General features: G+C 37.0%; 1 protein-coding gene across 6 annotated transcripts in view; it reads left to right on the top strand.

Annotated features, from left to right (window-relative positions):
• CDK14 (cyclin dependent kinase 14) overlaps positions 1-25,154 on the top strand; it is a 595,016-nt gene that overhangs the window by 281,624 nt on the left and 288,238 nt on the right. For all 6 annotated transcript variants that reach the window (XM_036246264.1, XM_036246270.1, XM_036246267.1 and 3 more), the window contains one exon: positions 13,722-13,784. In XM_036246264.1, coding sequence (XP_036102157.1) covers positions 13,722-13,784 — 63 coding nt within the window. The remainder of the gene's footprint in view (positions 1-13,721; positions 13,785-25,154) is intronic.

Below are 25,154 nucleotides of genomic sequence, written 5' to 3'. Positions count from 1 at the left end.
GATGGTATTCCAGAATTACTCTTTTAAAAAATTAAACAAAAAATTTTTTATTATTTTATTCATTTTTATTACAGATGTTTCTCCTTTTTTTCCCCATTGGCACCCTCCTCCTCATCCCCCCAACCCCATCCCCAGCTTTGTTGTCCATGTCCATCGGTTATGCGTACGTGCATGTAAGTTCTGTGGTTTATCTCTCCCCCCCCCCCCTCTTCTGAGGGTTGTCAGTCTGTACCCTACTTCCACGCTCTGGGTCTACCCTGTTCTTCAGACTGTTCTGTTCATTATATTCCACAAATAACTGAGATCATGTGATATTTGTCTTTCTCTACTTGACTTGTTTCGCATAGGATAATACTCTCCAGGTCCCTCCAAGTCATCTCAAAGGATAAGAGGTCTTTCTTTCTAACAGCTGCATAGTACTCGATTATGTATATGTAGCACAGCTTTTTTATCCCTTTGTCTGCTGATGGACACTTCGGCTGTTTCCAGATCTTAGCTATTGTAAATAGTGCTATTATGAACATGGGGGTACATATATTCTTCCTGATTGGTGTTTCGGGCTTCTTAGGGTATATTCCTAGAAGTGGGATCACTGGGTCAAATGGCAATTCAATTTTTAATTTTTTGAGGAAACACCATATTGTTTTCCATAGTGGCTGCACCAGTCTGCATTCCCACCAGCAGTGTATTAGAGTCCCCTTTTCTCCACACCCTCGCCAACACTTGTTGTTTGATGATTTGTTGATGGTGGCCATTCTGACAGGTGTGAGGTGATACCTCATTGTTGTTTAAATTTGCATCTCTCTGATGATTAGTGATGTTGAGCATTTCTTTATATGTCTCTTGGCCATTTGTATGTCCTGTTTGGAGAGGTGTCTCTTAGGGTCCTCTGCCCATTTTTTTAAATTGGGTTCTTTGTCTTCCTTTTGTTGAGTTGTATGAGCACTCTATATATTTTAGAAATTAACCCCTTATTTGATGTATCATTGGCAATGATGTTCTCCCATACAGTGGGCTCCCTTTCCATTTTGATGGGTTTTTTTGTTTGTTTGTTTTTGTTACTGTGCAGAAGCTTTTGAGTTTGATGTAGTCTCATGTGTTCATTTTCTCCTTTGTTTCTGTTGCCTTAGGTGATGTATCAGTGAAAATTCTGCTGCGTATGATGTTCGAAATTTTGTTGCCTACATTTTCTTCTAGGATTTTTATGGATTCATGAGTCTTTTATCCATTTTGAGTTTATTCCTGTGTATGGTGTAAGTTGATGGTCTAGTTTCATTTTTTTGCATGTAGCTGTCCAATTTTCCCAATACGATTTTTTAAAGAGGCTGTCTTTACTCCATTGTATGCTCTTACCACCTTAGTCAAATATTAATTGAGCATATTGCCTTGGGTCCATTTCAGGGTTCTCTGTTCTGTTTCACCGGTTGTTTTGCCTGTTCTTGTGCCAGTACCAGGCTGTTTTGATTACACTGGCTTTGTAGTATAACCTGATATCTGGTATTGTGATCCCTCCTACTTTGTCCTTCTTTTTCAAGACGGCTGTGGCTATTGAGGATCTTTTTGGTTCCATATGAACTTTTGAAGTATTTGTTCTAGTTCTGTGAAATGTCATTGGTATTTTGATGGGGATTGCATTGAATCTATAGATTGCTTTGGGTAATATGGACATTTTAATGATATTAATTCTTCCAATCCGTGAACAAGGTATGTGCTTCCACTTTTTATATCTTTCTCCATTTCTGTTTTCACTGTCCTATACTTTTCTGAAAATGGGTCCTTTTCTTCCTTGGTTAAGTTTATTCCTAGGTATCTTCAATGTTTTGCCATGACGGTAAATGGGATTGATTTTTTTTAGTTTCTCTTTCTGTGAGTTCATCATTGGTGTATAAGGATGCCGTCGATTTCTTGACGTTAATTTTGTATCCTGCTACTTTGCCAAATTCATTTATTAAGTCTAGTAGATTTTTGATGGAGTCTTTAGGGTTTTCTATGTATAATATCATGTCATCTGCAAATAATGACAGTTTCACTTTGTCCTTTCCAATTTGGATCCCTTTTATTTTTTCTTCATATCTGATTGCTGTGGCTAAGACTTTTAGTACCATGTTAAATAAGAGTGGCAAAAGTGGGCATCCCTGTCTTGTTCCTGTTCTTAAGGGAAATGCTTTTAGTTTTTGCCCATTGAGTATGATGTTGGCTGTAGGTCTTTCATATATGGCCTTTATAATGTCAAGATATGATCCCTCTATTTCCACATTGCTGAGCGTATTTATCAGAAATTGGTGCTGGATTTTGTCGAATGCTTTGTCAGCATCTATTGATATGATCATGTGGTTTCTATCCTTCATTTTGTTTATGTGGTGTATCACATTTATTGATTTGCAAATACTATACCAGCATTGCATTCCTGGGATGAATCCCACTTGGTCATGGTGAATAATTTTTTTGATATATTGCTGGATGCGATTTGCTAGTATTTTGTTCAGGATTTTAACATCTATGTTCATCAGGGATATTGGCCTGTAGTTTTCTTTCTTTGTAGTGTCCTTCTGATTTTGGAATTAGAATTATGCTGGCCTCATAGAACAAGTTTGGAAGCCTTTCTTCTTCTTGAATTTTTTGAAATAGTTTGAGGAGAATGGGTTTTAGTTCTTCTTTGCATTTCGATAAAACTGCCCCATGTAGCCATCCGAGCCTGGGCTTTTGTTTGCTGGGAGAGTCTTGATTACGTCTTCAATTTTCTTAGTTGTTATTGGTCTGTTCAAGTTTTCTATCTCTTCCTGGTTCAGTTTTGGGAGACTATGTGTTTCTAGAAATTTGTGCATTTCGCTTAGATTGTCAAATTTGTTGCCATATAATTGTTCATAGTATTTGTTAATGATCCTTTGTATTTCTGAGGTGTCAGTTGTTACTTCTCTTTCATTTCTGATTTGGTGTATTTGGGTTCTCTCTCTTTGTTTCTTGGTGAGTCTAGCTAATGGTCCATCAATCTTGTTTATCTTTTCGAAAACCAGCTCTTTGTTTCATTGATCCTTTGTTTTTTTTGGTCTCCATGTCATTTATTTCTGCTCTGCTCTTCACTGTTTTCTTCTTTCTACTTGCTCTGGGTTTTTTTTTTCTTTTTGCTTTCTAGTTAAGTTGTGAGGTTAAATAGTCTATTAGAAATTTTTCTTGTTTCTTGAGGTAGACCTGTAGTGCTATGAACTTCCCTCTCAGAACTGCTTTTGCTACATCCCATTTTTTTGTGCTGTTGTAGGTTCATTTTCATTGGTTTCCAGGAATTTTTTAATGTCTTCCTTGATCTCCTCAGTAACCCATTTATTGTTTAATAACATGCTATTTAGCCTCCTTGTGTTCAAATGTCTTTGCTTGTTCTTGTTGCAGAAGTCTATTTTCATGCCCTTGTTATCTGAGATGATGCTTGATATGATTTCAATCTTCTTGAACTTGTATAGAATTACTCTTTTGAAAATTAGAAAAACATGTACCTGAACCTCATTATAGTATAATTCAAAAAGATCTAGGCTACACATCTGGTATAATTGGTCCTTATGTGGGTTTTACTGTTACCCTTTAGAACCCAGATGACGAGAAATGTTCCTCAATTCTATTTTGTAATCAGCAAAGGCTATTCCAGAATGGCCGCCTTTGAGTTCTCTCTATTGCCTTCCCTTTGTTATGGCCTCCCTTTCTCTCCCCTCTTCCACTTTAGTTCTCTGTTTCTAAGTTTTTTTTGCTCCTGTTGCTTTTACCCTATAATTTTAGGATCTTCCATATTTCTAGCAGGGCAAGTCCAGAAGGTGTTTTGGAGTTAAAGTATTCCTGAACTATTCCAGTTCCTTTATTTTTCTTCCATAACATGCTTTGACTCCAAAAAATGTTTCGTGGCTCACTTTGTTACTCCCTCCCCAATTCTTGAGGATGTTGGATGGTCAGAGCGTTTCATTCTTTATATCCCTTGGCTTTTTATTTTTCCTTTTAAAACTCCACCTGGCTTCAAAATAGCATGAAAATATTTTTAAAGTGGCTATTTGACTCTGTTAGAATTTATTATATGGTTTAGGCTTGTGAATGGTTTGCCAGAGGGCATGTAAACTATAGTGGGTAGCTCTTGCCTTCAGTGTTCCAAGAACGCACATTTTACACATTCTTTTCAATGCAGGAGTAGCAAATGATTCTGAAGAACCACCATGTTCTACTTCTAAAAATTTTCCTAAATTTCTTGAAACTTTCTAAGTCTATACTTTGAATTCATTTACTTTTATAAAGGAAAATCAGTTATATCCCTTAGAAGACTTATAAAGGAAATGAATTGTATAGATAAGAGCTATGGATGTAGATCCCTGTGAAGTTTGTGAATTAGCCCCTGTGATACTGAAACGCTTCAGACACGGTCTATTGGAACAGAATGTACCCTTTTTTTGATCAGAGAAGAATGTCTCACAACAGTTTGACTGCTGAGGTACAAGTATACAGTCTGTCTACCCATGACATCATTGCCAGGAGCCAAATAGTAAGGTTTTTTGTCTTAATGGAAAAGACCTTTCAGGTTGCTGGTTTCACCTGATGGGAATGTGGCTGGAAATGCTTCCTATCCAGCTACCAGCCCCGGGCTGCCCATGCAGTTGGGGGTCAGAATTGACAGTTGAAACCAACTGGGCAGAAGTATGGGATAGCTAAGTCACATATAGGTTTATTGTGACCAGGAAAAAGGAGAATACATTATACTTAAAAAAAAGAACTAATTTAATTATAAATAAAACACAGCACTGTGATTGCTGTGGGAGGGTTTTTGTGTATGCTAACCACCGGTGCCCTCCCCAGGGAATGGGTGTGTGGTATACTGGTAGAATTGCAAACAGTTCCTGGGTGGCTTAAGTTAGGAAAAAATAAAACAAAATAGAAAAAGGCTTTGTAATATGTAAGTTGAATCTGCTCAGCAACAGTGGAATATTTGAGAATATTTCATTTAAGGACGTATTTTTGGGTGATGATGGAATACATTGGAAGACCTTATTCTCGCTATTTTTTTTTTTTTTTTTTAAATCCTCACCCAAGGATATTTTTACATTTATCTTCAGACAGAGTGGGAGGGAGAGAGAGAGAAATATTGACAGGAGAAAACATATTGATTGGTTGCCACCCACACAACCCCAACTGGGGCCGGGGCTAAACTGCAACCGAGGTACGTGCTCTTGGCCAGAATCGAACCCGAGACTCTTTCGTCTGAGGGCCAACGCTCTACCGCTGAGCCAAACCGACCAGGGTTTATTCTCTCTATTGTTATACCATGTCCTGTGATGCAACTTGAGGCACAGTAATCTAATTTTAATTAGAATTTCTACTTCAGAAGAAAAAGAGAGCATTTTTGTGTTTGTTCATGAATGTCTTATTTTGTCATTAAAGATAAGGGATTTCAATGCATTAGCATAAAGCCTAAATAACACTTGATAGAATACTTACAAAATTGAATTTTTTAACGACTGTTTTAAAAATGGACCCCTTTGATATATAATGGGTATACCCTTCCTCTATAAAACATCTTGAATGGCTGTGATTTTGTTTTACAGGAAAGTTGATTAATGTTTCTTTGCATCTTTTCCTCACTAATGAATGATGCTCACGTGTAGGAACTCATAACATTAAGTTTCATTAATTATAATTTGGGAATGAAATAGATGAGTACTATAAAGCTTAATGGGGAAAAAAAATGCAATTTCAAAGTCAATTTAAACCCGTGGACTTCATATAAGAGCAGCTCGGAACCAACTGCTCAGTAATTTGATGTATCAATTCTTACAGCAGTGTGGGCTGATTAAAACGGAGATTATAGCTAGAGGAAAATGGCATTGATTGCTATAGAAGAAAGGAGGGCTCAACTTCTATAAGTTTTCTTCAGTCGCCTTTAGCAGCAACCGTTCCCCAGTGAATTACATGCCTCTAATGAGCTACAGGTGAAATAGAGTAAAAACTAAAATGATAGTGAGTTCTACCCAAGTTCATAACTACCCTTCAAGTGTGGGTCTATAGAGAATGCGTGTGGTTGTGTGCTGTGTTCCAGACCTGAGACAATGGTAATGAAGGTGACGTTCGCCAGTAACGGAGTAAGCATCACAGTAACATGTTTCCATGGCCACACTAACAGTTACTGTGGTTGTCATTAATTTTGGGGCCACGTATAGTACCACTGAAGAGTGGCAATAATTGCTCTTGTCCTTTAGAAATTTGCAAATTTCTTGATATGATCTTTTACTAGTCAGAGTACGTAAAATTTGTTATAATGGGACCACTTACCTGGTGGAGATAGGAGTGTCTGCATTCAACCTGGGATGAGGATGGGGAGCTTCTTAAACAATCAGAAATCAGTTAAAAGGAGGACTCTATATTTTTATGCTTCCAATTTTCACATTATCAACTCATTCTTAACATATCCCATCTTTTATAATCACATGGTTCCACTTTATTTTTGTTTTGTAAAAATAAGTTTTCACTTACTTCAAATGAAAGCATAACTGAACTTTGGTATTTAAACATAACACAGGCCTATCCTTGAAGAACAAAGAAATTCAAAATTCTTTTTATTTTCTGGAATCTTTCCATAGTCTTATTCTTGTGAAGCAGGGTTTTCTAATGTTATACAAATTACACCAAGCTTGACTAGACTGACCCACCTCTTGCTGTCAAAATGGAAAACTAAAGGAAACAGAAGATGTGGGGCTATGTTAAACCTAATTTCAGAATGAGGATTTCTGTTGGTTATTCCCAGAAAGACTTTCTTAATTTTAGCCTAGGTACTAAAAATAGGGCTGTGTTATTTTCAGTGTCATATGTTGGCTGTGCTTCTGAAGAATCGCAAAATTAGCTGACAAATATTGTGGACACTGTGCTTAACATCATAAGAGAGTGGAAGCAAGGCATGGTTGGGGAAGGGGCTTTATTTGGGTTGCTGCTTAATGAGACCAGTCCGGTTAGGAAGCCAGGGCTTGTGCAAAAGCAGAATTTCTCTGGGAATCCTCTTGAATAGGGGGTTCGATCATATGAAGAACCAACAATTGGAAAACCTCACTTCATGGTTGCTACATTGATTAAGAAGAAACATAAGCACACACTGAGTGGCTAAGCCTATTTAACAATGGACTCATAAGTGTCACCAGCCTATAAAATGTGTGGGTAAATTTTATTTCCAAGGGCTTGTCTGAGTTTGTGGTCTTCAGACAGCCTTTTTACCAGTGGCTTTCAGTGGGGGAATGTGTCCTCCCCCCCACACACACCCCCAAAGTGAATTTCAGAAAGAGTAAGGAATGGTGGGTGGACAAACAATGAAGAAATGAATGTCCTCTGTCCAGCCTGTTCCTCGTTGTCTTTGGCTGCCTCTCTTCCCCAGTCCCCTTTTAAAGGGCTGTTCTCCACTCAGGCTGGTTTGGAAATTGTCGCTATATTCATAGTTTATCTGTGTCGTTTGCTTTCAAGCCTTTTCTTTTTGAAGTCTCATGGCTGTGTACTATTAGTCACGGATCTCTCAGCTCTACAGATGATGGAAATTAGCTGAGACCCTACTGTGTGAAAGTCCTCGTGAGTGAAAAGTCTGTTCAGTTTTCTGTGATCTTTCTGTATCCTGCATTTTCACAAGGGGAGATTTCTCTCCTGCCTTCTACAGAGTCATCAAATCAGTACAGGGAAACCCAGCTTGTAAATGTGGCAAACTTCTTTACAGAGAACACATTTCCATTCAGGATGTTAGGATTTCAGATACGCTCCTCAAATTCTTTCCCTTAGAAACACTCCTGCACCTATGTAAATAAATCAGCGCTACCTGACGGGTCGTCAACAGTGAGGAAGGAGGAACCTGATTTTGAAAGAAATATATGCTAGTGTGGGGTTTGAGCCTTTGGGGCCCCTGTCTGCTCTCACCCTGTCTTCTTCGTCTGTAAGCCTAGCCAGACTTGATGGCTTCATTTAAAACCACCCACTGTGTGGAAGATGGATGAAGTGTTCTCAGGCATCCAGGTAAAATCCTGTCAAACACATGCACTTCTAAAGGTGTTACCCTGGAGAACAGCAGTAGCGGTGGAGTGAGTAAGACTGGAGGTGTGGGAAGGTGAGGTGCGGCATCATGTGGTGAGGGGAAGAGGAAATGTTAGCCCAGAGCCAAGAGGTTGAAGGACGAAGGGCGATTGTGTGTGATCTGCAGTCACCAGGCATCTAGTCTACAGGAGCCCCTTCTATTATTAGCACAAGAAATAGCCAGAGACCAAGCCAGATGGGTCTGAGATTATTCGTGCATCGTCGGAGGATGGTGATTCTACCCAGGATGACTTTTAAAAAATGGAATGACAAAGTACCTTCTAGTGATGCTGTTTAGTGTAGTTCTGTGTTTATCGACCAGTGCAAATCATAAGGGGCACATCATCCAATGATTGTACTAAGGAGAGAAGTTAAAAAGAAAGAAGCGATATAAAGAAATTTGTAATTTTGGCACATCTAATTCAGTGCCAGATGTGTGGTGTGCATTAAAAAAGAGAGAGAAAAGAAACAGTTTTTAATGCAGGTGGAACTGTGCTAGGGTACAAAACAGGAACTTGTCCTACCTCATCTTTTCCTCCATCTGAGATTTTCTGGATTCTTGCCCCTAATCACACAGAGCAGTCAGAGATTAATAATGTATTTGCTGCATGCAGTCTCAGTGGTTGTGTACAGAGAATGAGGAAGTCTGGGCAAGCACACAAGAAAACACTTATAAAAGGATGAAATGCTACCCTCAGGAGCTCCAACTTTCTGACTGTAGTTATCATTCAATTTGTAATTGCAGTCCTTCCAAATATTCCTCCCTGCTCTAAACACACCATAGAAAATCATCATCATCATCGTCATCATCATCATCATCATCATCATCAGTAGCATCTACCATGTACTGGGAAGTGTTCTGAAAACATTCTGAATATTTACTCATTAATTTTCACAATATCCATTTGAATAGGTCTATTAGGATTATCGTCATAGATGAAGATACTGATATGCGAGGTGATACAGTGTGCCTAAGCTTACACAGTTAATGAAGCTGTGTGTGTATGCATGGGGTGTGGATGCACACACACTTTCCATGCCATACACTTTAGTGAGTAAGAATTTGAAATTTTAAAAGGTTTGGAAAAATCTTTATTAAATTTCCCAAGATCTCATTTTTGAAGACGCCTCCTTCCTGTGATGCATGACACTTATGCCATTGGGCATAGACTCAGAAGGACATCACATGTACCTTGATGACCAGGAATCTACCCCCCCCCCCCAGCCCCTCATTCTTCATATGTTTCCTGCTTTATGGTTTTTTATTTTTTATAGAAAGGTTGAATACTTTATCCTTGGAAAAAAAGCTGTAATTTATAAGTGTGTGAAATCCACAGAATGCGAACTTTTGTTTTATTCATTTATGCAAAATGAGCATTTAACAACTATATGCCCAATATATAAGACCATAAACGTTTTAGAGGATCACATGAACAGATGTTCTTATGTTGAGCTAATTTTTCATTGCTAGGTTTCCCTACACATTATTGTCATTAGAACGTATACATCTGGGATCCCAGAGGTTGGTCGAGTTCTGTCCAGCTCGGCTTTGTTTCTGCCTGCTTTGACAGTGTGCCTTCAGGACGGAGTGGGAAGCATCTTTTTCTTTGTTCTAGAGAAATTTACATCTGTTACTTGAAGCTTTGGAAGGTTTTTCATGAAAACCCTCTGAACTTGGTACTTTTTTCTTAGGTATCACTCTTCAATTCCTATCTTTTATAGAATCAAATTTAGTCATTTTTGTGTTTTTTCTTCTAAGACTTAAGTTTTCTGTAGATGTATTGGTTTAAAGAAGTTTCTAGTATTGTTTAGTTTTGTTCAATTTCTAGTACTATATGTGTACAGTATATATTTTTAAATCTTCACCTTTTTAGTTGTGTCGTTTTTCTCATTCTTAGTATTGACTACCTTTGGCAAAACCCCTCACTTTAAGAAAAAATCAGACCAAAGATTGGTTTGTTTTATAGGGCTTTTCAAAGAAGTGGAATTTTGTTTAACATAATAAAACTTGTTGTTTTCTATTTAATTTCTGCTATTAACTACATTATCCTTTCTGTTTTCTTTTGGTCTTTTTAAAGAAATTTTTTATTTTGTATTCTCCAGCTTGAATTTATTGGTTGTTTTATTCATTTTCAGTCATTCTTATATTAAAAGTAATGTATTTAAATGCGTACATTTTCTGTCAGGAATGCTCCAACCACTTTCCATCACTTTTAACTGTATGTGGTAACTTACTGTCATTTATTTTCAAGTGATTTAAACAGTTTGGGGTTTTAATTTTTTTTTTAATTTCCATGAAAATAGATTTTCTTTTTTGCTTCTCTTTTTCTTATTCCCTTCTTTCAACTGCTGTTCTTCCTTAATTTACTTCTGCTGCCATTGAACTTAAGGCCCCACTGACTGGAAGAAACGCTACTTTACGTATTAACTAAAAAGGAAAAAAGAAAGCACATTGAAATTACGATTGAGTGCTTTCTTATCACTCAGAATTTTTACTTTATGCTTATTGCAAGAGCCCTACAGGTTTTAATTCTGGCACTTTTTTATAAAGTCTTACCTAAAGTTTTCAATAAATGGTTTCCAGATAACAATTATATTTCATCTTCCCATCTTTCTTCCCCAGATGGTCCTTAAGTTTTGCTGATATCTCATGTCTTCAGAGTAAGAACTCTGCAAATAGAGCAAAAGAAAGAAGTTGCTCAAACACAGGCAGTGACACTCATATGCTAACTACTGCCTGGTAATTGTCAGCCAATGCTCTTATTCCACTGTCAGAGATTAGAAAAATCGCATGTCTTACAGTTGATGAAATATAGTGTACATTGATGTTTATTTTATTTAGTTGTGGGAGAAGTAATAGGACTTCTGCTTTTTGGTAACTTTTTTTGGGGGGGGTTAAAATGAAATTTATTGGGGTGACATTGGTTAATAAGATTATATATTTTTAAGTGTACGGTTCTGTGGTACATCATCTGTATATTGCACTGTGTGCCCACCACCCAAAGTCAGATCTTCTTCCATCACCATATATTTGATTGCCTTTATTCCTTTTTTTAAAAATTAATTTGTTTTTGTTACAGATGTTTCTCATTTTCCCCCCATTGACACCCTTCTCCCCTCCCCCCCCCCCATCTTCAGCTTTGTTGTCTGTGTTCATTGGTCATGCGCTCTTTGGTAACTTTTGAGATGTCCTCTGTCTAATACATTGTCGATATTTGCGAATATGCTATTTGTGTTTACAGCTCACGTGGCACAAGTTTATTGGGCACAAAAGTAAACATGCTACTTAATCGTGGTACTAATGTTCTTTATAATCTTCTCTCTCTTTTATTCATTTATTCATTTTTGGCCAATTCTATTTGTTGAATTTTGAAAGAAGCAAACTAAACCTTTCATGATTTTGTGAATTTTTCAGTTTTCTTTTATTTTTATATTTATATTGATATGTCATGTTGTTAAATATATTAATGTTTACTAAATATTCCTTGAATTCTATTTATCTAATATTTTTGCTGATATGCTGATTAATTTTTATTGGCATTTTACCAGTTCAACTAACATGAAATATACATAATAGAAATATATACTAGAAAGTATATTATTTCTTTATTTTCTGTTGTTTATTATTCTTAGTTTGTATTTTGGAAACAGTGTGAATATGACTTTCTTTATTTTGTAAACTGAGTTTTTTACATTTTTATTAAGAATTTTAGCATATCATGAATATATATAATAATTGGTATGATTGGATGTATTTTCTATTTATCATTTTATTTGTTGTGTGAGAAGCAATAAACAAATTAGATACAGTTCTTTCTCTCATGGGTCTTATTGTGTAATGGCCAGTATCTTAAATACTTTATTTTTGTATATCATGTTATAGGTAAAAAGTACTTTCTCATACACTATTTATTCTTCAAAACTCTTCTCAAGGGAGATATTATCCCTATTTGAAAGGACAGAGAATTTAATAATATGGATTTACACAGTGGCAGTTTGGAGTGGAGAATTTATCCCTCAGTTTGTTAAATACATGATATAAAACTTTCATATAGTCACACAGGAAAAACTCCTCGGAACCCATTATAATTATATTTTCGGGTCATTTTAATGAGCTACTACTCTATATGTAAAACTATTTCCACTTATATGTACTCCATTCTTCCCTGGAGCAGAGAGACAATAATTTTCAAATTAAACGTAGTTTCTCTCATCATGGACTTTGCTTTTGATTTAGAAGCTAAACACCTTGAGTGTGGTCCAAAATAAAGGTAGTATTCACTTAGAACATATCTAAAAACATCTTTTCTGTCCCATTTTCTTTCCCTTTGTTGTTCAATTGCCCAACTTATGTGTCCTTAGTGACTAGTGCCTGGAACATAAGGGTTCAAGATATGCCGATGAATAGTGAATGAATGCTAAATTCTGCTCTATAGCCTTGTCAGTTACCACCTGGCATGAAATAAAAACTCAGTAAAGGAGTCTGAGTGTTGTCACCATGGCTGCAGCAAGATTCTTGAATGTATCATAAAACTCATGGTTTCTCAACAATTTACTCCTGATAATGAGACTAACATACTCAAGTTCAATGACATTATAAATTTTATGGTAACTTCCAATAAGACAAGAAAAATTAGAATAGCAACTTTACATGTTTTTTCAAAACTCTTCATAACTCATAAACAGAAAAAACATTAAGAAGAAAATATTTAATTGTGGCCCAGCTGGGGTGGCTCAGTGATTGAGCATCGACCCATGCACCAAGAGATCACTGGTTCTATTCTCGATTAGGGCACATGCCCAGGTTGTGGCCCCGCTCCCCAGTTGGGGGCGTGCAGGAGGTGGCCTAGCAGTGTTCTCTCTCATAGATGTTTCTCTCTCTCTCTTCCTCTCCCTTCCTCTCTCTCTAAAATCAATAAAGAAAAAATATTAAAAAAAAAAAAAAGAAGAAGAAGAAAGCATATAATTCTGGGCAAATTGAGCGTGGGATATCTAAAAGAATAACGTTTCTGGGCATATATTTTGGTTATATCTGGATGTATTTTTGTAACTGATGATTTTGAAAGTATTTCTGTTTCATAAAGTATATTTTTTGAAATATGTTCAGGAGTTTTGGAAACCTGAAAATTATTTTTTAATGAATACATCTAAGAGAAATTTAAATAAATCCAGTGGGTAATTTTACTATAATGATCTACTCGTAGTATTTTCATTTCACACAAAATAATCATAACCTGCATTTGCACTTGAACAATACAAGGTAATTGAAATTGTGAATGGATTGGTTAACTCGTGTGTGTGTGTGTGTGTGTGTGTGTGTGTGTTTAGTTATTTAAGCTATTTATTTTTAGTTTTTTGGTTAAAAGATTTATATTCAATGAGGAGGGAATTAGGCATTTAACAAATTATGGACATGAATTCCTTTTAGTACGCAGAAATGTTTAACATAAAACAGAGCCCAGAGGTATTAAAGGTAATGATTGAATTTGGTTAAAAATGGGGGTTGGAGGAGCATGTGACGGTGGAAACTGAAAAATCCACCCCCTTGTCTTTCATTTGCTTTGTTCAGAAGGTAATGGTGACTTTGAAGTAGAAAAATATTGATTCATCATGTTATAGCCAGGGGGATGTTAATACATTTTCCCTTTTTCTTCTAGCACACTGATTTATGTCAGTACATGGACAAGCACCCTGGGGGGCTGCATCCAGATAATGTGAAGGTAGGAAAAGATCTTTTTCAACCAAGTATTAGCATTCTTCACGTGCAAGTTTTGAGCCATAGTCTAACCTCTCTACCATAGCTTTTCCTTTTTTTGAAATTGTTGTCTTAAGAGAATATCGAAGTGAACCAAAGCTATTGGTTGTAGTTGGAAACCATGTTTTAACAGTAAATTTTTTCACTGGAGTATTAATGTTTAGATCTTATCGTATTTTTTTCTTCATGGAGAAACATTTGCCAATAATGAGTGAGATCCATTGGAATCTTTTTGTAGCACTATTAGCAGAGGGGAATCTCAGGTAGCTCTACCTTGGAGTCCCTGAAGTACCAGTTAGCGTCAATATAAAGTATTATTATGACCCAAAACAGTGGTGTGGTAAGCTCACAGAGCACACTTTCCATTTGTATGTGCAAACAGATAAAAATGGTTCTGTTCATACTGCTCTCCTTCATTTCTTTTACTACAAATTGGATTACTATTAGTCAAAAGAACACGGTTTTCATTATTTTACCTTACGGTTATCTTGGGAAATTGTCCCAAAATTTCAAGCTCAAAATAGAAGAGCCTTTTTTGGTATATATTAGGGAGTTAGACGATATCAAATTATGCCTGAACATCTAATGACGTGCTCACATTTTGTAATTCACATGACTACATTTCATGATCCTGAGAATCAGTGGGGTACGAGGGACGTATCTGAAGTGAAATTGTCTCAGTGCCCTCCCATTCATTGTCTATGCCCACCACTCTGCAGCATGGCATGTTTTCTCTCTCGTGCTTTTCCCCTTTGCTTGTAGAGGTGTATATGCCAATATGAGTTTTGTTATTTATTCTTTTGCTTTATAAAAATAATATGTATATTATTGTATGTTATGTTTAATTAAAATATATATCATGCATGTTCTTTAAAATCAGTATATGACTATGTAGTTCAGTCTTTCTAATAACTGCATATTAGTCCATAGTCGGAATAATTTTGAACTGTTTCTTGTAAGTAGATCTTTGGGTGGTTTCCAAAACATTAATGTTAAGACCAATTTTAGTCTAAATATTAGAATAAAACCTCTAAACTCTTATTTCTTTTGGATATCTAGTTAATGGGTTCTCTTTACTAAATAAGGGACATGATTTCAGTTTTAATGAATTTGGAACATTTTCCCACAAGGGTGTAAACTAGAGGAGACTTGGTTTTCTCTACTCTCACTAGCATTGACTGTAACCAGTCATTTGAATTTTTGCCATTCTGATGAGTAAAAATGGAATAACTTTTATGTTGGTATTTTCTTGACTGCTAGTAAGAACATCTTTTCTTAAGATTGTTGGCCATTTGTAATTCTGCCTTTTTAAATTGCTTGTTCTTATAGATTGCCCATTTTCTATTGGGTTTTTCTTTTTCTTTCTTTCTTTTTTTGTTAATCCTCACCCGAGGATATTTTTTCCATTGATTTTTAGAGAGAGTGGAAGGGGGGTGGGAAGAGTGAAAGAAAGAGGAAAAGAGAGAGAAACACTGATGTGAGAGAGACACACAGATTGGTTGCCTCCTGCACATGCCCCACCTGGGACCTGGGATCAAACCTGCAACCCAGGTACATGCCCTCAACCTGGAATTGAACTCATGACCCTTTGGTGTATGGGCCGAATGCTCCAGCTGCTGAGCAACACCAGCCGGGGCAAGGGATTTTGTTTTTCTTAATAAGTTGCAAGTACTTAATAATATGTGCAGCATTAATAATGAGGATTTTTATGATGGTCACTTATGTCATATAGTTTTTAAAAACAGTACCTCTGAAAAGTCTGGTTTTTTAAATGGAATTGATATGGTACTTAGAGTTTGTTGGTTTCTTTCCTGTACCTACCTCCTTTTGTTGTTTTTGTTTTATTGATAGATTTCTTTAAAATGTTTTGACTATTTGTTTTTCTTCAAAATTTGTATCCATTGACATAGTTTTTTAGTAGTTATATTGGGGAAGAAATTTTAACAGATGAAGAGGCTTGTTTTATTAATCTTGCTCATGTTTAATAAAAACATTACTATCACATGAGCATGATTTTATTCTTTTTTACCATTAGACATCTGAAATAGTCTTATTTATACATTAAATGTCCTCTTCCTAGGGTTGATTGGGTTTAAAATCAACAGCACAGTACATCCTTACCCGAGTCCCATGTTAACCCTGGGAATATGTAGAGGCCAGTTAGTGAGGCTTAGCTCTGGGGAGCCCAGGTGACTACAGCCTCAGTGGAAATCAACCACTACTCTTAAGTTAATTTTCACTTCCTGACTTCCAAATTCAGTGACAGGATTGAGATGAAAGAGATGAATGATCTTTTTCAAAGAACCATGGCGTCACTGGAGTTTTATTACTCTTGCTCGGTTTTCTCATCCACCCTTTGTGTGTCATTAGTTTGGGGCAAGTATTAGTGAAACAAAGAAAGAAAAGTCATTCCACAAAGTATGTCCATATTCACTGTCCTCAGGCCAATGTCACTGGTGATTTTTGTAGCATTTCTAAGTTCACTCCTTGAAATGGAATTTCAACTGCTTCTAATCTAGTTTCGTAAGCCTTTCTCCCTCCTCCCCATGGTGTTCGTCATACTTCAGTGGCGTTGTGTCTGCTCCTTATTCCGAGTGCAGGTTGTACCGTGGCAATCAATCACGTTTGCAGCTGCAGGACACGGTGCCTCCCAGGGTGTGGTGAGACACTTCGTGGTGGGTGCGACGTGCAGTCAGCGTACACACACTGTCACAGAAGTTAGATGCAACACCAGCTGAGAGGCTAGATGTTAGTCACAGAGCAGGAATTGTCCCTTGTTCCCGTACAGAAGTTGTTTAATGTGATCACAGACTGATGCCCTCCAACAGTTTTTGCCTCTGAAAGAGCATGATGTGATTTACCTCTTATGCTATTCTGAATAACTGGAAGGCAGCAAAATATGTTGATATATGGGTATTCCTTTCCTCCTAGCGATTGAAATCTTGGCTTCTTGCGGATTTGCCAGAACGCACTGGACAGTCTCAGTTCCTGGAGTGTTTAAGGGTACAAGAAGCCACAGTAGTCACCTGAGACGTCTTCCAATTTGGCTGCACAGCAGAGTCACCTGCAAAGCTTTAATATATATATTAAATAATACTTGATATATATATTTATATATATATATTTTAAAACATGTCTTAAATACATATATAAATATATACTATCATATATGTATATATCATATATATTTTTACCTCCCAAAATAAGAATCAAATTTTAAAATTTGAAATAGGAGAAGGTAGGCATTTGCTCAGACCCAAGGCTGAGAGCCCAGGGTGCCTCCCAGGACCCACAGCCTCCCCACGCTTCTCCGTGGCCCTGAGTGGCTTCACCCCCAGCCTGGAGGACATGTACACTCGCTAGCAGTCCTGGCCTGTAGCTCTGTCACTGCCTTTCAGCCCGTCTGCCGCCATTGCTCCCCACGCCAGCGAGGTGGTTGTAGTGGGATGTCCCAGAGTATGGCAAAGCTGGGCAAGTGGGAGGGGGAGGGGAGAGCATGCGAGACAGGAACAGCCTGTGGTGCTTCACAGACAGTGTCGCCCATGGCTCAAGGCAGAACATCATAGGCATCTTTTGTGGAGAATCTGGTCAGTCCAAGAGAACAGACCTTAAGAATAGAATCTAGGTGACTACAGTGAAGATCCCAGTTGACAAAGAAGTACCTTGGGTGAAGCAGAGTTTCTTGCATTGATTTGCTAGATAAAGATAGAAAAGAAATTACAATTAATAGTCCCAAAGAGGTAAAAGAAAATAGTATGTCTATAAAACGAGAGTAAGTTATTTTTACCAAGAACTTAACTAAAGTAGCTTTGGAAATTAAAAATATGATGACAGAAATTAAAACAACAAAAATAAAAAAGGGTGAAAGATAAAGTTGAAACCATTTGCCAGAAAATACAGCATAGAATACAAATATGGAAAAGGAGAAAGTATCAATAAACCCAAGAGTCCAGTCCAGGGTGTCCAACATCTGAATAATTGGAGAAAATAGAGAAGAGAGAATCATTAAAGTACTAATTATTAAAATATACTTTTGTAAGATGTGAAGGATGTGAATTTCAAGATTAAGAGGGTCCACTAAATGCCCGGACATTTAATGAAAATATTATTCGTGGGGTGCCCTCTGCATCTCCACCTGTTACCAGTGGAAGTGGAGTTCTTGGAGTGCTGTGGGAACAAGCATTTCCTGGGGTCCTCATGGGAGAATGAGGTATGGTGGAAATCTTTATTGATGATGAAACATTCCAAGGGGTTCCCTTCCAAGGTGCCCACTCCCTCCCCTCCACGATGGAAAAGTCCCATCTGTCTTCAGCAATGTTAGAATTAAAGCCACTGCCCAGAGTCTTCACTCCATATTTAAGCACCGTCCAGTCCAGCATCTGATCAGCTTAGCTTGTGTTCCAGCTTCAGTCCATTGCACATGGGATCCACATGGCCATGGCCATAAGGCTGATTAAGGCCACATGGTGGGCTAGGGCACAGGCGAGTGCGGGTCACAGATGAGTGAGAAACAGGAGCACGGGAGCAAGCGAGAGGGAGGACGTTCTCTGGGCATTGTAACCAGGAGCGTAGCCAGCCAGCTCTGCAGGACTGTGTGCACTTGCAGTGGCCCCGCCCTCCAGCCAATCATCTGTGTTCCCAGGTTAGACTGACAGACAAGCGCCTCCTCTAGGTCCTCACCCCCACCTTCACCAGGCATGTGCCCATCTTCCCTGTGTTTGCTCCCTTCCCCCAGAGATCTGCAGGGAATGGACCTGTGCTTCCCTGGGAGGATGAAGCTGCAGCTTCCTGCGAAGCTGCCCAGATGACCGTGCTATAATGTCTGGCCTCCCTTTGCTCTTTTCCTGTTATTAATATTGGCTAGCTAACGGCGACATTAACAAAAATAGACTGATTATAATGTTCCTTACTACATTATTTCAGAACACTAGCTTCAAAGAAAAGTCCTACATAAAGAAAACAGGTCTGATACAAAGGATCTAGAATTATAGTGGCAGTGGACTTTTTTTTTTTTAATCCCCACCTGAAGACATGCTTATTGATTTTAGAGAGAGAGGAAGGGAAGGGAGAGAAACAGAGAGACAAAGAAAAACTTTGATGTGAGAGAGAAACATTGATTAGTTGCCTCCCATATGTGCCCTGACTGGGGATCGAACCTGCAACCTAGATATGTGCCGTGACCGGGAATTGAACCTGCAGCCTTTCAGTGTTTGGGACCATGCTCCAGCCAACTGAGCCACACCAGCCAGGGCAGCAAAAGGCTTTTCATCAGCAACACTGCAAGGGAGATGACAGTGGGCATTGGCTTGAAAATTCTTATGTAAATTATTTCCAGGCTAGTACTCTCTATAAACCATTAGTGAAAAGTGAGGGTAAAAAATTATTTTCAGATCTTCAAGGAGTTGGAAATTTTGCCTCCCTTGCATTTTTTCCTCAGGAAGCCACATAGCATGTACTCCACTAGAACTCGGCATAAACCGAAGCAGAGAAGACAAAGAAACCAGGTAACAGGCCACCACAGGAGAGAGGTGAAGGAGGTCCTCAGGATAAGGATGAAAAGACTCTCAGGATGACAGTTAGCATCAGGCTGGGAGCCCAAGCCACCAGTCCAATTGGAGCAAGTAGAAGTCTCCAGGGGAGATTCTCAAGAGGTTGAAATGAAACTGTTAGATAGAATGCCTAATATGTTTAAGCAGGTTTACAGGATGGGAGAAGAGTTTGGTGATTAGTGGTAACCACAAAGAAAACCAAACAAAGGAAAACAGGCCTATAAACAAAGGAACCAGATCACTGCTAACACCAGAAAAAACAAACTGTTGTGCAGGGAAAAAGGAAAGTATTCATATTAAACAATGCTTCCGCTGAAAATAACATTTCCATGAACATAATAATTTAAACATTAAATGTTGATGTAATATAAAAAGAAAAAACACAAAATACCTCTTTAAGTGATTCTGCTGTAGCCAAGCCCATTCCAGGATTAGCTTCCTAGAAAAGTCCATTTAATATAAAATAAAGATCAGGATCATTGAAATTAAAAGGGACTTTTTGACTCTGTCCAGTGTTCTTTCCTCTACACAACATGACTAATACATTTAATTATTGTAATCAGCTTATTATTTGTGACTTTAGATGCACTCAGTTACATAGGTTTAACATTTTCTTCTTGATGATCATATTTTCACCTTCTCTGAGGGTATGGGAAGTTAAAAAATAGAAAGCAGCTTGTTAACGCCTGTGTTTTGGCATCTGAATTGTAGTGCACTGAAGCAGACGGCCCTTATTCCATGTCGGTTTCCATGGGAGGCCACTCACCTCATTATGCACTGACTTTTCACTGTTTGTCTGCGTAGAGACAATACACTCCTCCAGGGTTACAGTTAGGGTCTGCACTGCAGGTGAAATTATTCTCAGAGACATCTGATGATGACATAGTGACAGATGTCCCGCAGGTATTTCTGTTTGATGTATTAGCATCTTTTTTCATGCAGTTATGTTCATTGTCACTTAAATCTATGAATGCAAAATGAAGAATTTAAGAATAATATTTGCTGAATTAATAGTTATTCATACTGGTGGGCTAGATGGTAATTTAAAAAACAATTGAGCTAAAATTAGACCTTGTATAACGGTTCTCTATAAATTTAAGGAGATGTGAAAAACAGGTGAGCTATGCTATCGTCTTTAAAAGAGAATGTTTTGTTTGTTTTTTAACAACTCCAGAGCTTTGTATTTAGCTAAATTGCTTGTAGATCATTAAATGATTGGATTGTAATAAATACTGAATATTTATTATGGTGAACAGAAGGAAAACACAGTGATCAAATCCATTAGCTTCCAAATTTGACAATTTTGACTTTTAGTTTCATCACGATGCCCATGGCAGTGTAGAGAAACCTTTTAAATATTTATCTTGGATTCTAAAAATGGACATATCTTTGTTTGTATTAGCTGTATCTTTGTTTATTATGAAAATATGGGGTGTCAAGCTTGTAAGAAGTGAAGAGATTGTTCTCTAGTGTGAATCAGGTAGAGTTTCCAGCATTGCAGAGGTCATGTATCCGTGAAGAATGGGGTGGGGGCGGGGCAGAACAATCAGAACAGCATGGAATTCTGATTTCATAGTAAAGCGTGGACTTGTTTACGGACATTTCCTACTAATGCCCAGCAAAAAATCTATTAAAGTTTTATCTTTTTTAATGTATGTTTCTTATATGCACTGGAATAAACTCAGAAGAAAAATTGACAATTTAACTACATTTCTAGAATCACTTTGCTACTTTAATTGCCTACAAAATGTGTCTATTCTCAATATGGCATTCTGAAATAAATACTCACTGTTAACTAATGGTTTGTTTCTGAGTATAATATCAATTTTAGACAAATGGGTAATTTTAGCAGTTAATTACTTAGAGGGCAATTTAAAACCTGAATCAAAAGCCTGAGGACATTGGCCTTGTTATAAATATTTATGATAATTAAAGATATAGCAGCCAATTGCTAGAACATGATAATTGGTATGTAAGAAATTGGTTAGAGTTGTTTACTTATTTATTTATTTTTCTTGGTAGAGTAGTTCAAGAGTAGTTCATTTTTTCCCCCTGTTCACAAACCTTTATCTATAAATTTTATTGGATTTTGGCCCTCATAGTTGAATTAAATGGAGAACTTGTATTCGTTCTTAATTTTATAATTCTTAGGGATGTGCAGATTGGTCATTGTGTTAAAAAAAATGACCATAACAGTCTAGATTTCATTCTTTATTCAATTTTTTTATGTGTCTTTAAAAATTGATAAGCATGATACACTGAATGTTAAGGTTCATCAGAAAAAGATTAATTGATGCTGTCTCCATTTGATATCCAGAAATGTAGATGCTTGACTCTTTTGTTACCATTATGACATTGGATCTTCCTGTGTTTTTAAGTAATGTACCTTAATTTCCATGTTATCTTAAAGACCTTTCTAGAAGATTCCTTGAAAAAAACAAATTTGCTTTTTTTTTTTTTTTTTTTAACTGTTTTGGAATAATTAAAAATAACCCAAATAATTCTGAATTCTCTGCCTTATTCTGTGAAGTAGCTGAAATCCTATTGGCATAAAAGCTGAGTTTTATTTTTTATTTCAATGCCTATATTAATTTAAAAGATGAGACTCATTATAGTTGAAAAATTGGTGTTTTTCTTTCATAGTCCAGAGAACAAGCAGGTGTGTACCAGGCAGAATCATGTTATGCCAAATTAAGATTGTCTTATACAGATGGCTTTGAGAATTGATTCCTAAATGAGACTTTCTAATGTTCAGATAGAAAATCAGCTAACACCTGATTTTCTCCATATTCGGAATCAGAGCTTCATGTAGCTGATAATGATTTCCTACTATGCATATTATAGAGCCTTTCCCCATTCTGTATTTTGAGAAATATAATTATTTCATAACACCATTAAAGATTGTTAAAATTTTGACGCTGAGTTTCAGCACCTGTCTAAATTTCCTTTGAGCCTTTAGACCTTATTTTTGTTATAACAAAATAATCTTTCATGTCTAGAAAGTAAAGGATTAACAATAAAGAAAGTGAAATTTTATGTGTTGGACATTGAGGTGGGATCTCAGTAGTGAATTTCTGGTTAAGATTGTGGAGCCTGCCGTCAGTGTTCAGAACATGTCTCTTGTATCCATGGCATCATCTGCTGATTCTTAGGTGCTTTAAAATGCAGATTGCAGAGAAGTCACCCCAAAGATTGATGAGATACAGTCAGTGGAAGTATGCCATGTGATATTTTAATTGTAAGATGGCCAGTGTGGGGGGTCCCCAGTGGGAATGCACCCTCCTGGGTTTCAAGTTGCAAGCCATTCACCTTGCCTCTCTTCTCTGCAAGATGGATCCTGCACTTGACCCTTCTGTTTGCGTGTTTTCTAAGATGAGCACGAGGGCCCAGGAGGGAGATCAGCCTGAGTGATAGAGTATGCACACACTCCCAGGGATTTTTAAAATTGTCTCAGACAGGTACAACCTTCTTGTGACTGGCCAGTACATCTCATAGTATCTTCTCATTAATATATAAATTCCTGTTACTTAAGTCCTCTCTGAAAGGATACACTGAGGGGTTTGTGGATCATATACAGTATATCCAAAATCAAAGTGTTTCCTGCATTCCATTCGAAATTTATTTTTCTCTTTGGTACAGCTTGCACAAGACCCTTAAACTCATTACTTTGTCAGTTTTTCAGTCTGCATCTCTCTTTTTTAAAAAAGTTGCTTTGTCAGTTTTTCAGTCTGCATCACTTTGTCATCACTTTGTCAGTTTTTCAGTCTGCATCTCTCTTTTTTAAAAAAGTTGCTTTGTCAGTTTTTCAGTCTGCATCACTTTGTCATCACTTTGTCAGTTTTTCAGTCTGTATCTCTCTCTTTTTAAAAAGTTGCACTACCTTTATCAATGGACATTAAGACAGTTGGTGTGATTTAGTGCCTAAGATGTTGCTTTGGGCAGTAAAACCATTTTAAACTCTATTTATTCCTTTTCGTTGTGTTAAAAAAGGATGGCCCTTTAGTTAGGGGAGAGTAACATACATTTACAGATGAAGTAGAGTAAAAATTTGTATTTTGTGCTATTTCTTTTTAGTACTAAAAAGTGTATCGGTCAGGTCAGTTGTGTAATTCTGAACTATATCAACAAACAGAAACTTGACAAAAACAGGTCTTAAGGTGATATTATTTGAATTCCTTGAAACAACTGTTTCAGTTTTTCTCTGGGAAAATTATTTTGGGTAACTATGTAAACCAGTAGTTTAAGTTGGACCATCTTGTTGGTATTCAGCTAGGGAATATTTCTAATACTAATTTTAGGCTGCTAACCAGCTCTATGAAAGGGAAAATTCTCATCTTCAGCCCTCCTTGCTTTCTTCATCTTACATACAAATCCTAACAACTTGGAAACCTACTTACTATATTAGAGCTTTTTCAGTGAACTTGGCAAAACAAAGATCTGCCTTACAATCCTCATTTGACTCCTTGTAAGTATCTCAGGTCTGGTTCCCGTGGCTTCAGCCTGCTCACTGTGGGTGGCTCCGTGCCTGGAACAACACCTTGCTTGATAACCACTGGGAGAGAGGACAGGGTGAGAGGCCAGCTTACCTGCACAGGAATCACCGAAAGTGTGCAACAGCTCCCCACCCCCCACCCCCCCAAGCTTGCCTAAGTACCCGGAATTCTCATTTTTACCCCCAGTTATTCCTTTCCAGAAAGTTATCATCTTTAGGAATAAAATATTAAGATTTAAATATCTTAGAGAATATAAATCAAATTGTTGTTTATTATCAGGAATGTGTTTCAGGACGTTGAAGCAGAAAGTTGAATGGAAGAACTCAAAAAGAGCAAAAGTAGCAAGACAGGCTTTCCCTGCTATACAGATTTTCCAAGAGCTCGATCTATTGTAGTACATGGCAAAAAAGTACACATACATCTAGGACCTGATGCCATTTGTGCCTTACACTATCCCTGTAGCACACTTAATACTGTCGCGTATATCCAGAGTGACACATACATTATACAATAATGTTGAATGTGTAGGGTTTTATTTTTGTCTCTCTTACATCTTTGTATAACCTTCTAAGTATTCTTTTTAAAAAATTCAATGCATGGTATTATAATGATGCTTTGAAAAATAGATGTTTGAGTGTGAATTGTGTACATTGTATCACAAAGTAAGATTCAGTTGTTTGCACCAGGCCTTTGCAAGTTTGAAACTCAACTAAATGGAATGAATCATGATGAATTATTCTGTGGCTTTTAAAAATTGAAGAAGCCTACTATTATAATAAAACCATTATCTGATGCATATTGTAAAAATATTTTGACCTTCATTAGATATTTTGGCAGTCTCCAAGTTTCTAATTATTTTTTATTCCTAGGAAGTTTGATATCTGAATAATGTAATGTTTGTGTAGTTTATGGGTGTTTAAACAGTACATGGAGCCTATTATTCGAAGCACTTATTACCCATGGGAAACTTTGCTTTATTTGCCAGTGTCACATAAATATTACACATACTTAAAAAAAAAATCAAATAGTATAGAAGTCATACTCTTAATTGTGGGTATCACAGCCAGACAAAAAAATGGGTTTAAATGACCAGTACTGCCTCTTAACTTGCAACATGTCCCTTTGGCCAATTCATTTAATCTCTGAGTCTTTATTTATCTATGAAACAGAAATAATAATCTCTGTCTGGCAGAGGTCTTGGGAGGATTAAATTATCTAAATGAATATAAAACAGCAAATGTCTATCATAGTAAACACTTAACAGATTGCAATTATTATAGTCGTTGATTTGTA

Source organism: Molossus molossus, unplaced genomic scaffold (genome assembly GCF_014108415.1).
Source record: "Molossus molossus isolate mMolMol1 unplaced genomic scaffold, mMolMol1.p scaffold_m16_p_7, whole genome shotgun sequence".
In the NCBI taxonomy this organism is placed as follows: Eukaryota; Metazoa; Chordata; class Mammalia; order Chiroptera; family Molossidae; genus Molossus; species Molossus molossus.
This window is presented reverse-complemented; position numbering and strand designations above follow the sequence as displayed.